Genomic DNA, 17,354 nt, shown 5'->3' on the forward strand with positions numbered 1-17,354 from the left:
GTTTATAACTTTATTTACATCTTTGTCATTTCACAAAATATACTGTTTTACTTACAAATAATAATATATCATAACGTCATTATAATAATTAAAATATGTTATAAACAATATTGAATTAAAAATTAAATATATAAATATGCCATTTGAGCCCTGCAATGGAACCATAAACAACAAAAGTCTCCATGTCACAATATGCTATATTTCATTATACATACAAGTTTTTAACACAGTCCTGAGACCAGTCGTCCGCCTTAGCTGTCATAAGATTATCTTTAAATTATTTTATAATAATTTAGCGGTCATTTATATAAAATTAAGAGCTTAAAATTGACAAAACATAATTTGATTTGGGCAATTTATTTTGGCCCGTTTTTATCACAAGAGAGTCAAAACGTAGTAATTGTACTTATTGCGTATTGACACACAAAAATTCAAATTTAGAAGCGAGTGATTAAAAAAACTCAATGGTCATTTAGTAAGTTAATAATGTAACATACTGACTTAGTCTGCAAATACTTTTGCTCATTATTACAACACTGCTCGTTATGCGTGATTCCGTTAGGTACTTACAATGTTTGTTAACACGAGAAAAACGTTCTATGTCACTGCACTATAATATATTTTGCAATTTTATGTAACTGTATGCTTTTCTTAGAAATAATAATATGTAAGAACATTTCAATAGAGACTGATATTAGTAATTAAAAAATGTATTTCATTTAAAGTAAAAAATCAAGGTACCTAGACACAATCAGTTTACTGTGGTTTCTACAGCTCGAGTTTAAGTCTTTTTGTCAGTATTTATATCATTTGAAGGCTCGGTAGAAAATGATTTTTCAAAAAAAATATACTTTTGTCGCAGTTTTCTTTTGATTGTAAATATAATTAATTAAGGGATGTACGATGCTTTCTATTATCGTTTTAACCTATTTGGTCGAAAAAAATTAAAGAATTAGGAGTCATAATCAACACTTCGTTCGTTATATGTCTTATCTTTTCTAACTTGTTGTAATGGAAAACATTGACTTATTAATTTTTTTATCTGTTATCACAAAATGTATAATAGGTTTGTCCTCCTTTGTAAGCTTTTTAATATGATATCAATAGATTAACTCAAACCCATTTACAACGAGTTGGAATGATGAATTACCTGCGTAAATTCTGTGTTCTTTGACTATCAGCCAATTTCGCACATATAAACTCATCTCGATTGCAACACGTTGAATTTGTCGATGTGATTTTTATGTCATTCGCGAAACACATGTATCTCAATGTATACCGCACATTTGGACGTATTTCTGCAAACAAGATCCAACCCATAGGTGTGTCATTATGAGAAAAATCATTGTTTTACTCTAGATTGATTTAAAATGATGTGTGATTATTTAATTTTAATAAAGTATCAGATGTTTAAATTAAATAATCACACGTCATATTTTTTTAAATCAATTGTCTCTGAAATATTGAATTTTCTCATAGTTCTATACGTGTGCTCTCTCGTTTACTGAAATACGTCCATTTTTGATAGAAAAAAATTTGCCTGTCGTATGTAACACATTTTACTCGACATGGGCTGCATGTAGAATAGAATTTTTTAGCTGCGAGCCGTGACTGTCCCCGCCATGGTACTGCATGGTGCGCGGAACAGAGTTGCAATATTGTCGGCGCGAATGGTTGATGACCATGTGAGAGATCTGGCTAATAGTTTTCTTATATGCTGCAACCTGACCAGTGCTGATTACATACAGTCTTTATCCTATTCAAATCACCAATATAATTCCGCCATCTTGGGTATTGGCCTATTTAAATATAATATATACATATGTTGGGTATTAATTGCTTGGCATAACGACAGTTGCAAAATTGCACTATGTCTACACTATATAGAATCTTTTAATGCCATAATGCACTTATTCTCATAACAGTAATAATCACTCGAAAATTAAAATTAATTTTACGTTGATTTGTATGTAAAAAATATGCACACTAAGTATTGTAGAAAACCCGCCAAAGTGACATTGAGTTTAATATTTAATTTAAATTAAGTATATCACTGCGATTTGGACCTTGAAATCTCGTTTTAAATGCAAAATAAAATCACTTGAATCTACAACATAATTTCAGTAAATTGTGTTTACGAATCTCAACAAAAATGTTTCAAGTGGGATGACACAATATCAATTTAGCATAATACGTTTTTTTCCATTATAAAAGTCAATATTTTTAAGATATCTGAGTCAGTTTATTTAGATCATAATAGCATGTTAAATCACCAATCGCATATAAAATAAGTTAAGTGGGTTGCAAGTCAATATTATAATTCTATGCAGCTGACATTCACGTATTTAAAAAAAAATATGGCCTTCAGACAATATTAATGTGAAAATTACGATGCTTGTAATTTGAGACATTTTATTGATAATTTTCAGTTTGAAGTGTTTTAATTACTAATAAATACAAAATGTCAAAAAATTTCCTTCATTTACATTAATTTACAACAATTGGGACAATTGGGCGCCGCACTGTCGAATGAAATAAATAGACGTTCGTTACGATTTTATACAGAATGTAGAAGAAGAATTTTAATCAGTTTCTATCTACTACGTTTAGTTTTCTATCTAGTTTTAATTAAGTTTGCTCTTAACATAATATATTTTATTGCGGATTGAGAATTATCATGCCTGAAGCTTTATGCATATAACAATAAAAGAACTCACTTCTCGTTAGTTAGAACTTATGTACAATTAAATCATTATTTTACGTAAGCAAATTTGAATTCTCATTAAGTATTAATTAATAATAGTTATAATTATTTAAATACCAACAATAATATTTAATAGATATTTTAAAAGTGCATATAATTCACGAACGTCTATTTATTTTTGAAAATCATTTGATTACGTGGCGCCCAGTTGTCCCGGCGCCGAATCGTCTTGGACCCCTTTTTATTTATATCTAGTCGAGATTTAATATTTTGATCAAACTAAAATTAGATTGATATGCATGAAAATGATTTCAAATTATACACATTTTAATTTTTTTATAAAAATGTATAAGTATTCAAAGTCCAAGTAAGATAAACACACAATTCCAAAAAAAGTAAAAAATTGTGAATGTCATGTTTAATATTAAAATTTAATTTATTAAGATTTTTGACTAATTCATAGTTTTATTGTTTTTTTTATATTTATTTTTATAAAAAATAAAAAGGTCTATAACTCGAAATCCTTTTTATGTAAATTAAATATATCAATATTAAAGTTCGATTAAATATAAATAAAAATGATCTCACGTTAAAAGTATAGAAATTTTTATTGTTTTTTTTTTCATTGATAAAAATATATTCACGTTTTTATTAATTAAAACATTTTTAAATGTAAATTATTAAAAAAGTGTCTCAAACTGCAAGCTTCATATTATTCCACTGCGTGGCTCTCATAGGCGGTGAACTCATCTTAATGAAAATCGGGTATAGTTAGGCATTGTGTGGCATATTGGCCGGAATCTGCTTATATGTTACCATTTTTTTTTTATTTAGTATAATGTTTCATTCTTTAATATCGTGTATCACCCTTTCACTGAATATTAAAAAGTGATAAGTATATAAGTTTATAGACATCAATGAAATAAACTAATATTTTGAATGAATTTTCATCGTAATACGCATCCATACTAACCACTAACTTATAAATCTGGGTAAAGATGACAAGCGGGACATGAACTTTTGCGAGACATAAGCTGTAGGCAGTGATGCCAACCGTACTATAATTATAGTACAATACTATAATTATGAATCCGCGAAAAATGTAAAATACTATAATTTTGAAGGATTCAAGACGAAAAATGTTCCTGTACTATAGTTTTTTTCTGAAATACTATAATTTTTACCTTTTTGTACTATAATCAACATAGAAAAAGATGGCAACACTGGCTGTAGGTAATTAATAGTCTTCATGCACATTGGCGTTTTTTAGAGGCGCCACGACGCCAGCATATACCTACGTGAGTCCAGAATGATAGCGCCACTTTTTCGTCAAATATATATGCGTCACATCTAACTCTCCTTTCACATTATACGGTTTTAGCCGTCCGGAAAAAATCGAACGGTCAAAATCCGAATCAGCAACAAGTTCACGCGCTTTTCTCACTGTACGGTTTTTTCCCTCACTAGCTCAGTTTGTGGTTGAGTGTGTGTTGAGTCATCGGTGACCGTCCGGCCGCCGTGCAATGCAGTGACGATGGACGGCTGCTATACGGCGCCGTTTCGGTTTTTAATCGTTGCCGAGTAATGTGAAAAGGCCATGCTCTTCTTCACGCCACTAAAAGAATGTCGCCGTTCGATTTTTTGCCGTAAGGTCAAATCCAAATGACTTGCGTAAATGCGTATCCGGAAATTTATACGTAAACAGTGTACCGCAGGACACTAATTCGTGCGCCGCAGTACGTGAAACACGAGTTCGTGTAACATTTAATCAAATGACGAGTTCTTCGTTGAACATCACCGTGGAGTATATTTGTATGTATACTACAACATGTAGCGAATTTTATAAGATGTCTTTTCTAGGTTAGGTTAGGGTTAATCTAATTGGAACAGTACTATTTGCAAACTATCGCCGCATTTTGTAAGATACGTACAAATGTATTCCACGGTGAAAATGTTCAACGAAGAACTCGTCATTTGATAAAATGTTATACGAGCTCATGTTTCACGTACTGCGGCACACGAATAAGTGTCCCACGATGAACTGCATACGTACAACTTACGTGTAACCGCGTAAATGTATGTAAATGAGAAGTCCGACATCTATAACATTAAAAAAAAAACGCCAATATATAAGACATAACTGTACAAGAGATGGGCGGATTCGTCGACACTTATTTACCGTCGTTTTATTCATTATATATCGATCTTGAAAGAATCAGGTTGAATTACATAATAAAAGTAGTTAATATATTTTTCACATAAGCTCGTTTTCGTTTACATCATAGACCCAAAAGTCGCTCTTCCATTTGTGAGCAATAACGAGCATGCTACTAGGGCGAGTAGAAAAAATAGTAGGGCGAGTGCAGTAGCAGCCACGTGGCAAGCTCGTCTGGATCGTCTGGATGTTGCCAATCGAGCTGCTAAACGCTGCTCACCAGCGGCTCCCAAAGTGAACTGGGCCTCCGGGCGCATTGGATTTCCCTGGAACAAAAAAAAAATATGTTAGTTAAATGATTTAAGCAATCTAAACTTAGAATACTCTGATACATTTGAGTACGCCGAGTATAGATGAGCAAGAGTTATCCAAATATTTAATGAAAAATAATATTTGAATTAAAATTTATTCGCAAGTGCAAGGACATCATAAATAAATATAGATAGTTCCTGACATAAAAACCACGACGAAACGATTAGGGTTTTTAAAGTTTATTTTGTGTTCAAATGATTTTTTTTTTAATATTGGTTGATTTTGTGAAGTCATGTAACTGATTGTTGCCAAATCCAGAAGCGCCACTCCTTAAACTTTAAGGTACGCCCCTAGGATAGCCGCAATTAAATACATAGAAATCAATAATACCAGCATTATCATTCATCAAACCGTACGTCGTTGACCCATAGCCCCACGGCAATGTATCGAAATATCCAGCGCGGATGTAGACTGACCCAATAGATTGCAATGTCTTCCATAACACAACAACCACATAGAATATTCTATGTTACATAATATTTTAATATTCAATAACAATTAAGTGCTAGAAATCATTAAGGTTCGCTCGCTGCAACGTAATATAATATTACGACATTGTCCGTAACAGAATAAGTATCAAAATGTTAATTCATCTCAAGTGATTTGGCACATTTTAGTGTATAATATGTGATTTTGACAGATGTGTTATGATAGGGGTTATAAATCACTTAAATAATAATATAATTATGTTATGAAACAGTTATTGTGGTTTTACTCTATAGATCGTTACGTGATAATAATCGTTATTACCGAATTATTAGTCATTTGCGTTTATATCTGTATGGAAATGTTTCCCAAACTTTCGACATCTATGTACCCTTTTTATAATTTTAGTAACACTCAAAAAAAATATATATATATCTACTTCAATAACAATCAAAATAATATACTTATTTTTTTCCTTTTTTAGTACTTAGATAAAAAATAATCAACGAAAAATAAAATTCATTTATAATACAATATAAATAAAATAAATACAAATTATATTATACCTAAATAACATTCATTATAATCAATGAGAAGAATGAAATTGTTTATGTTGATACATGATACTGAGATGCGGTTCCACATCCAAAAGCCTGATCCTTTTTTGACTTAATGTCTACAAATGCCGAAAAAGCAACTTAACATAGATATGCAGTTGGAAAAGGCAACATGTATTTCAGGACTTTCTCTGTTAAAACTGGATACACATGTTGCATTTGCAACCAGAATGATGTTAAAGTACACTCCTTATATATATTTTTCAAGAAGCCGTCTGAACCTAATTCCTACAATAGTTCTTCTTCCGCATGCGATAAACCTTCTAGCATGGATGTTGTACGGATGTCGTATTATGGCTATACCTCAGCTGAGGCATGGTATAAAAAGATCGTGACTAGGCGATGCGTGGATTGCGGGTCGCGGATGCAAATGACGCAAGCCGAACGAAATATAATTTGTCATAAAAGTTCGACATGCTTCCTTTTTATGTTATGTTTATTATTATATTCGTAATAATAATAGTATATTCATTGACATGTTTTCTTTTTCAAGTACATGCGGAACGTTTTTTAGTCATCTTTACGCGATTTAAGAATATATTCATCCGACTCCATCACAAAAGAAATTGACGTGCGAACAGGTCGACAGACCCTCTCCGAATGGCAACGTGGCCAAAATTTCGTTCCATACAGTGTTGCCATATTTTCAAAGTGGAATTATAGTACAGTGTCTCCAAAATTGTAGTATTTGGGGAAAAAATATAGTATGCGTTGTCATCTGTTAAAAATGTATAGGTTTTTTGTTTCTCAGAAAAAAATAACGGAGAATTCGAGATATTCCGAGACACCTTTTTTATTTAGGTACCTCGAGAAATTTCATGTCTAGAGATTTTTTTACTTTTTTCGAGCATTTTTTTTCCAAGTTCTCCAAATCTTCTTATATTGCTAAATTATAGTACTTTGAACAAATTTATCGAACGAAAATATCGAAATTTTAGTATTTTTTAGATATTTTTCCGATATTCAAAATTATAGTAATTTGGGCGTACTATGCCTGTTTTATATCGTACATAGTACGCTGACCAAAATTGTAGTACAAGTACTATAATTATAGTACGGTTCGCAACACTGGTTCCACATAATGTTGAAAATTATTTGCCGTTTCACTTATGTACGCTCTTATGCTTTTTGCACTAGGCGCAGCCAAAGCCCGGTGAAGCGCGTACCCCCACCAAACTCTTACGGTACACCAGGGCCCAGGGGGTACGCGTACCACTCTTTGGGAAACACTGCTGTATGGTATTAGTTACATACAGTAGTTCCCAATTCGTCCCACGCTTAATTCCAGGCGGTGAATTTATTCAATGACATGACTGCCTATTGCCAAACTGAAATCCTTATGATTATCGCACCGTTAATTAGCTAATTCGTAATTAAATAATTTCATTAATTTCACACATTTCTTTCTAAAAAAACTAAGTTTATTTAAAAAAAATATTTATTGCGTTTCGTCAATCGCCATTTCTACAAGCAAAAATGAATTTTTATGTTATGTTGCTATATAAGCCCATTTTATAACGGTGTTTTAAATATTATATGTTAATTTTAGAATTTAAAATATAATTATTTTTCTTTTTGATGTTTTCTAGAAATCTATTTATTAATAATTAAAACATTTTAGAATGTAAAATTGGACTAAATGATATGCTTAATATTCTTTCGCTAGATACCACTTATAGAGCATCAGTGGCACTGCACTTCCCATTACCTTAAATATTGCCATTTTTACAATTACAACGTTTTTTTAGCTCGTATTCTTATTTGTCCGGTGGTTCTTTGTCCGGTACAAATCTTGCAATCGATTTTTAACTAACTTCCCGACCAGCTAGACATTTGAAACTTTTAGAATATATCAGAACACGATGCCAATGCATTTTTTTAATACTTTTAGCCATTTTTAAGTAGAACTGAATTCATTTTCAGTTAATTCTGTTTTGTATAAAAAGTTATTTCGACACCATTATTGGTTGCTAGGGTCTGGGGTCCTAGCAACTAAATTGTTAATATATACGTGCGTTACTATGGAAATCAATATGACGTCATGTCAAAATGATATTTCAGTATTATTTCTATCAAGTACAAATTTGTTTGATCGGTTAAGCTAGTCAAGTCATGTTTATATGATTCAACAGAAAATTTAAAAACGTTGTATATAAAAAGTTCTTTTTATCTTGTAATTATTAATACTGTAGGACACCCATTCATTTACCAATATGTATATATGTAGAAAAGAAGAATTAAAATTATCTACGTTTATAGTTAATTTTCTTAGAAAAAGGACACGCAACCTTTTAATACCGACGCACTGAAAGTAATTCACTATGTTTTAAAATTATTTTTAAACCTAAAACTAATTGAAAAACTATTTATATTATCGGCTAATATAAACATTTCAAATAATTACTACGTGTTTGGTTATTTAAATCATGTCATGTTGTAGTGTTAAAAATAATATAATATATGTATGTAGGTACATCAGTGGCGAAGGGTGGAAGTAGGCTGTTAAGATCCAACAGAAATAGTGCACACTAAACTTTCTCATACGGATTTATTTTCATTGAACCAAGACCCCAAGCTGCAGGTAATGTTGGTTAGCTGTTTTTAAAATTCAATTATGTGGAGATACAAAGTCCATTGAACCCTGTCTAAACCAAACCAGAATAGTTTTGGTATGCTATGGGCGGTCCGATAAAAATAGTGCACAATTTTTTAGTCATACTTATTTGTTTTTGTTGAATTATGAATACATATTACAGATGGTGTTACCCGCTTTCAGACGGGACACCGGTGTCGCGCTCGTATATAATAAGGATGCCATTGTATTCGAATAAAGGGGACTTTGTATTATGTTTATGAACGCCTAGAGCTAATGAGTCAACGCATAATTTCGCTATATAAATTAGAACATAAAACTGACTGCGGTCGTAAAAACATGTGTATCGGCGGCTTGAGAATGTAGCGGCCGAAGGAAAAGTGTACTGAACACGCTTTGGCTCATTAGCTCGGGGCGTTCATAAACATAATACAAAGGCCCTTTTATTCGAATACAAAGGCCTCCTTATTATATACGAGCGCGACACCGGTGTCCCGTCTGAAACGGGCCTTAGTGTTTTAAAATCCATAAAGCCCTGGATAACCCAAACCATATTAGATAAAAAATATTCTTCAGTCTATAAAATATCCAAAATTATATAATCATATTATGATAGGCATAATTTTAGATAGATGGATAGTTTTTGACTATTATATACTTATTATGTATTGGTTTACGCAGGGTGTAATTGAATTTTAAAAACTAACCAACACTATCTATAGACTGCTATGTATGACTGAGAAAGTTTAGTGTGCACTATTTCTGTTGCACTGATTTACACAGGTATAATATCGTCTCTATTCTGGTAGAACACACTAACTGGAGAATACTAGTTTTGAGTAATTTGACTTTGAAGTTGTTAAAATGTTTGAAATGGTCTATCATGTGAGTTTATTAAGTAATCGTAAAAAGGTTGACTTTAAAATAAAGACTATTTATTAAGAAGGTTTCCAGACGCTAAAGTTTCAAATAATGAACATTTTGGTATAACTAACTCAATATGTCATTTTTTCGAATTAGTGTCTTCTGCCAGAACAGTGACGATATATTTTTACAATTAAAAATAATATTTACCAAACGTAACTAGCCGGGTACCGTAATGGATTTTTCGAAATACAAATAGGTACTAGAACTAGGCGATATTAATAGGTAAATGCTAATAGCCATTTACCTAAAAATGCACTTAATGACTTTTACATTTAAAATATTGTATACGTTATTTGAATATCGCTGTTTATATTTGAACAATGTCTAGCTCGTTAGAAAGATGCCCGCTTTCTAATACTTATTACAATATTCTGAGTTACCAAGTTGAGTCATCTCTCGTCTACTAACTGTCACTGTCATATTATTATAGTATGACTATATCTAGGCATTATAACCCATTCAAGATTTCCCATAAGACACTGCAAGTGACATGTGACATCACAGTGGCGTAACGTAGTGTGACCATCAGCAAAAAAAAATATTATTTTTAAACTATTTTCCAGATTTTAAAATTAAAAAGATTGAAGCGCCATGGAAGGCGGATAAACACACAATGCTAGATGAATACTTTATAATACACTGGGCTATACTAATATTTCGTTATATATGTAACTCTTTAATATTGTAATAAAGTGACACAGTATGTAGTTGAAAAATGAAATCAGTCGATAGTTACAAGAGGTGGGAAAACTAAGGTATGTTGTAACTTGTGAGACAGGGCCGTATTGGAGAAAAGCGAATTTACCCTTGTAGTTAATCAAGTCTATGTACTTAAAATATTGCTTTTATTATTCAATGAACTAGGTTCTTACCTCAATATATTGTTTACTTGAGTTTAATAATTACTAATACCTAAGGTGATTCCGCTCAATTCAACATTAAATAAATTAAATTCTAATGTATTTAAGTTTTCTACTAGGTATTTCATTTGAGTCGTTTTTTGCGATCCGGTTTTCTCCTTTCGGCAACTTCGGGCACTATGCGCACTCATCACGTACACACTGACAACGAATACATTTAATTCTCACTTAACAGTAAATTAATACAATAAAGTAGGTAAAAACTTTATCAACTACCTATTGGGTCAAGGATCACGATAAAAATACAAGAAACAATTAATTATGAATAGTTGAAGTGTGGCAGCATGAAAAAAAAAAGATTTTACCCCAAACCATCTAAAAATATATACCTACATTTATCTTATAAAACATAATACGTGATTTTTTATTTGTGCCTCAAAAGAATTGACTTTTTATTATTATTTTGACCATTAGGAAAATTATGACATAAGTTTCAGTGTCTATTACGACGACAAAATTCGAAAACGTATTTTACTTTAAATTTTCTACCAATTTACTATTTGTGGACATAAACCACTTACCTAAGTTTGATAATAAATAAACTTGTTTTTGTTTGTAAAATTGTTTTGTTTTTATTAACAATGCCAATAAACATACTCCTGGATACGTCCCTTTGAAAATAATAAAAATAGCCGCCCGGATACATATCAAACTGCATTAACTCCATGCAAAGTTTTTTCAAACCGCTTAAGTCCAACCAAGAATTTATCAAAACTAATAAATTCCACCTATATTTTATCGATACAGCTAACGTCCAATATAAAAACATTTTTTATAAATGTTGCTGCAAACGAATATCTTCAGGACTTCTTTATACCCATCATGGATGTTAGATTCAATTATCTTACAATATCTCACATGTTGCAAACATTTTTATTACAAGATATGATAAAACTGCATTTATCTCAGTTTGACATTCAGTGGACTTAACGACGTTTGATATGAGTCAACACAACAGTGTAAATGATTCTCCTTGAATATCTACATACCTATTGTATTTGTAATGTATTATTAAATTTCGTCTCTGTTTTGGCAGAACACACTAACTGGAGAATACTAGTTTTGAGTAATTTGACTTTGAAGTTGTTAAAATGTTTGAAATGGTCTATCATGTGAGTTTATTAAGTTATCGTAAAAAGGATGACTTTAAAATAAAGACTGTTTATTTATTAAGAAGGTTTTCAGATGGTAAAGTTTGAAATAAGGAACATTTTGATATAACTAACTCAATATGTAATTCTTTCGAATTAGTGTCTTCTGCTAGAACAGTGGCGATTTTGTTAAAATCTCGTACGTCACTGGTTTGTAAAAATAAAGATGATCTTGCGGTCTGCTGTCTGTAATCTTTACGAGATTTAAGTAAGCATATAATATTATATTTGTGTAGGTAGATATATGTTTATTTGACTATTGGTTATCGGTTATGTGTAGTATCCGGGTTCACAAAATTAATGCATAGACACGATTTAAGTATTGGATGATATTCAATAAATCTGTCAGGTAGAGCAGAGCATTACCTAAATTATGAGCTTAGAATAAATTTCAACTTCGGAGTAAAATTACTACTATTTGACTATTGCTGACATTACGATGGTATTTGGGCGCCTGGACAACTGGACAATTGCTATCTCAGCGCCGGTAAAGATTAATGAAATGCGTAAAGAAATTACACATACCTACATTTCGACTTGGGCACGAAGCAAGTCTAATATAAATAATAATCTAGGTACTAAAACTAAAAGGTATTTGGGGATTCTTGGAGGCACCATATGCCTAAAAACGTTTACTAATCTCGGGATTCATAGGTATCGAAAATTGTCTGGGATCCAGGGATTGGATTCCCTAGTAGAGAGTCGAGGAAGAAGAGATTCATAGACTGGTTTTACACATTCTGTTCTGTAGGATTCCTGTTCTTCTGGATGGAATTTGAAATTTTAGAAAAAATCACTTAAAAAACTCCCTATGGTACGGTTCTTGAATCTTTGATAACGTAATGTATAATAATATTTGAATTATTAAATTTTAAATAAGTGGGCTAATGCATTAGTTAGTTAGCTAATTTTCGCACGCATAAGAAATCGCATAATAGGAAACGGGTGACGTGCCTGACGTCGAAATCGAAACACAAGTGACGACTGTCATATATTTACGTATTCTATACAGAAGTCAAGTAGGTTAATATAGTTTAAAATCAAAGGTAAATATAGTTTAAAATCTAAAATTGGTTCACTACGGAATCTACGGAAACGCGAAATAGTAGCAGTGTTAAAATTTAACATATTTAATATACCATGCTAACGATTTAAACCAGATAACAAATTATTACATTGTTGAAAAACTTGAAATTCAATAAGTATTGTCTATGTACAGGGACACTTGTGTCGTAATGCATGCATTGATCCAATTAGCCACTGATAAAGTTATTTAAAGTTTATATACACTATTTAATTTATATTTTGGAATTATCAAATTTTTAGCATTGAATGGAAATAAAAATATATTTTTTATAATTTACGCTAAATCATAAAGCCAATAGCGACGTTGGTATGATATTGATATGTTATCTATGCATAGGATTCATAAATAGTTTATTTTTAATATCGTTGATATTCTGTTAATTAGGGCAATACCCCGTTTACACGTGCATAGATTTACTGTTGACAGTACACGTATTATCGCGGTCGTAACAAGAAAATGCAAGTGTAAACACGTATTATCATGCAAGTTGCAAGATTCCATGCATCGATCAAAAAAGTTCAGAAGCTTCTGAATTTTCACGCAATGTGGTGCGCATGTCCAGTACAACGATAGTGGTAAACCTGCCGGAACAAATACGAACTACACAGCACAGAAGATTTTGACGTTTACGAAACTGTACGAATTTGTCAAATTTAAAAGTACCATACAATGGGCAACCTAGTGTCGCGCGTACGCTTGAAGAGACAGTCAGCACTTTTACGTATAAACAGTGATCGCGATAGTTTAAAATTCACAATATTGATGCAAATAAATCCATGTACGTGTAAAGGCGCTATTGGTTATTTTTTATCATTACTAAAAGTTTATCACAGCCAGCGAACACTCATTTTTGCTTAAATCTATATGCATCAAATGGTTAAATTTAGATAAAAATCTTACTTAGATAATTTAGATAATATAAGCAGTGTAATGATTTCATAAGACCGTAGTATAATTTTAAGTGCAGTGGCATAATAGTATATTATAATAATTTATCGGTGTATATGTGTGTAGGTATACCTCAGAAGCAGGGAAATCGTCATGCGTTGGTGGATATAACTGCATTTCCTTTCTGCGTGCATTCATTAATTATTTAATTATTATTAGTATGGCTGCATTGCTCAAATAGGTAGGTACCTATACACAATTTCTGTTTATTGGAGAGTGAACCCACTATATAATTATAAATTCTACTTCTGTCGAAATATTTTTTCCGGTTTTGGTTAATTCAATAGAAGCTCAAATACGATTTGGTAAATCGTAAAAGTGCAAATACATTAAAACTAAAATTTGGAGAGATCCTATCGTTGGTTAGGAACCAAGGTAAAGAACAGCCGGATTCTAATGAGCCAGTCGCCAGTATAAACGAAATATGATAAACACGTAAAGGGCGAATCAAATTGAGGCGTATGTCATCGTGCATGTCGCCCACTGTCACGCTGTCGCGGCGACAAATATGGTTTCGTCATTTTGCAGAATATTTTGAACCATCACCATCTCTGTAAATTCTCTGAAGAATGACACTGATGAAGAGTGCCTACTATAATGTATTAGTAATTTGAATTATTATTAAATATTCATGCTAATTTCTATTAATTTTAACAGTTTCTACGTGTGCGTACGTTAAAATACTTGCGGTATGACATCCATAGATAATATTTTGAACAGAACCCAACCTGCAGACCATAGATAATAGACAACATTCATAACGAACATTCATAGTGCCAACCGATAAAAACAAAAAAAACCTGATTTTGACATGACATTCGAAAAGTGTAAAGATGACTAAAAAGCTTTACGTATGTACTTAAAAAAGAAAACATGTCAATGAATATACTATTATTATTAGTAATATAACAATAAACATAACATTAAATGGACGCATGTTGGATTTTTATGACACATTATATTTCGTTCGGCACGCATCATTTGCACAATCCGCACATCGCCTAGCCACGATCTTCTTAGACCATGCCTCAACTGAAGTATAATCCTTAATGCAAACGAAATATTTGAGTTGTTACCTATCCGCAAATTGATAGGTGGCCGCGCGGCTTAAGCGTTGGAGTATAAAGCCGTGGGTCCCAGGTTCGAATCCTGGGTCTGGCAAGTACACATATTGTTTTTCAATTTGTGTATCTCATTGTATGGGCCTAATAGGTTGAGCAAGTGGCTGACATCCATTTCTCGTAAAAAACAAAATCTGTCAATACAAACCTCCACTCTGTGGAGGTCCATATTATGATCCTATCAGGATCGGACATGGCCGGGGGAAAAAAATCATTCTTTACGATCTGTTAATATTAGATATAGATAATAGAAATCCCTTCACCTATACTGGTACTAAGACGATTAAGAATCGTTGACTATTAGGTAAGATATGTATTTTCTCCCAAGTAATTCTTCATAAAAGACAGTCAATAATTCTATGTTCCGGACGAAATTTATTAATTATCAATATTGTGAGTGTCTAATTTATATTTAAAAAATAGAAATTATTATGTGAAAAAATGGACCAAATTGAGGTCAGTCGTGTGAAATGAAAGAACGCGGAACCAATTGGACCATTCGTCATATGTGGTCCACCGGTCCAGTGAAGTTACATAGTTGGATACCTATTATAGTCGCTGTACGTCTCACTCACGATATTGGCACACATTCGATTTTAATAATAATATCGAATTGCGAAATCTGTTTCATATCAGTTCATAACATGGTCAGCTCAGACGTTAAAAAGTGTAAGTGAGTAGGCTTGTACGCCAGTAAGTAGTAGGTACATTAGGGATGTCAAAAAAGTATCAATCCTTTTTGTCAATATTGTTGTTAATTTTCTACAAACCCGTATCTCAATTTTTATCAGTTTTGAGTTATTTGATGTGATGAATTCAGAATTTGAATAGGTACATATTCCACTAACAAGTATCTCAAAATATACCTTATATTTATAACATAATAGATTTAAGCAATCCAAAAAAAATCATATCACAATAAAAGACTTTTATAAATAGTATAAACTCGTATCTTGAGATACGTGTTTTGAAGTAGGTACACAGAATACTGAATTCCTACCAATGATTATTCTAAAGTCCTTTCTCGCAAGTCAAGATACGTGTTTACTGCAGTAATATTGTGGAATGATTGACAGTAAAGTTGCAATGCATTCTCGTATCTTCGACAATATGACTGATCGGTCGAAAGTGTAGTGCGATAGATTGAAGAAACATAACATTTTTTTCATGAAAATATATTATGTAACTACCTATACTAAATGGATATTTCATAGAAGAAAATTTATTTCTGAATTAAAAACTGAGAGAATAAATTAGTTTTTTGCCTCTTCTGAAAAGTTGTGTTTTTTGAGATACCTGGTTGTAGAAAAGACACTACGATATGGCATTACATAATATAATAGGTATGTTAATTTTACCTTGTTATATTTTTTAAAATGCCGATTGGTAATTACCATGCATTGGAATATTTTACAATAAGCATTTTCATTATTTTCAGGATACAATGAGTTCTCGACTTACGACCATTCGCACTTACGACAATTGAAAAAATTGGGTCTTGCGGGAAAATAGTGTCTGACTTTTCATGGGAACTTAAATTATCCCTAAGATTTGAAGGAGGGTGACAACTGTAACCAAAATTTTAATGCAAGCTCCAGCTGGTTTGAAAGATTTGAAAAACGTGAAAGCTAGCATCATGTGAAGATACACTCAAATAAAACTTAAGTGGATGACCGACCTTAAAGCTTGCAAAGATTGTGTAACTCTTTTGTTGAGCGAAAATTTAATGTCGCTGATTATAAACTGAAGCCATTTTTTATTTATCATTCTAAAAATCTTAATAAAAGTTTTCAAGGGAATCGATAAGTCTTCTTTACCGCTACACTATTATTGGAATGAAAAGACATAGATTTGTATGCCAATTAAACGCGCTATATAGGCGGAGCACATTTTTCAACAAGATCTCATTGAGCTGTTCACATACACTCGCACCGTATCGCGGTGACACACGCGCCATCACGCTCTAGTCGAGAACTCACTGTGGTTTTGTTTACGACACATTTTCTTATTTTATGACACTTCTTAACATTTATTTTTTATTCGTTATAAATCTTATGTATTATGTCGATCTTATTAATTGAAATAAATCACAATATTATATAGTACGAATTCCACTTAGGTACTTCAATATCAATCGAGACGAGTTCGACCGCTTCAAGGGTACATTGCAGACGAAACCGGTCCTGATTAATATTAAATTAAATGAAGTTAGTACTATGTGTTGTATTTGATTTTAATTAATACAATGTATCTCTACTAGGAAGCGACAGTTTTAACACCATAAAAAAAAAATTATGTCGATAAATAAAATTATGTAGTTACACCACTTTAAG

The 17,354-nt window shown here is 31.9% G+C and overlaps 1 protein-coding gene across 1 annotated transcript in view; it reads right to left on the bottom strand.

Moving 5' to 3' along the window:
• Positions 1-3,542: 3,542 nt before the first annotated feature.
• LOC147074283 (uncharacterized) overlaps positions 3,543-17,354 on the bottom strand; it is a 144,295-nt gene continuing 130,483 nt past the window's right edge. Inside the window, exon 5 of the mRNA XM_085943555.1 lies at positions 3,543-5,185. Coding sequence (XP_085799681.1) covers positions 4,979-5,185 — 207 coding nt within the window. The 3' untranslated portion in view covers positions 3,543-4,978. The remainder of the gene's footprint in view (positions 5,186-17,354) is intronic.

Source organism: Rhyacophila brunnea, unplaced genomic scaffold (genome assembly GCF_057557595.1).
Source record: "Rhyacophila brunnea isolate RB1 unplaced genomic scaffold, BYU_Rbru_1.0 scaffold_16, whole genome shotgun sequence".
Classification (NCBI taxonomy): domain Eukaryota; kingdom Metazoa; phylum Arthropoda; class Insecta; order Trichoptera; family Rhyacophilidae; genus Rhyacophila; species Rhyacophila brunnea.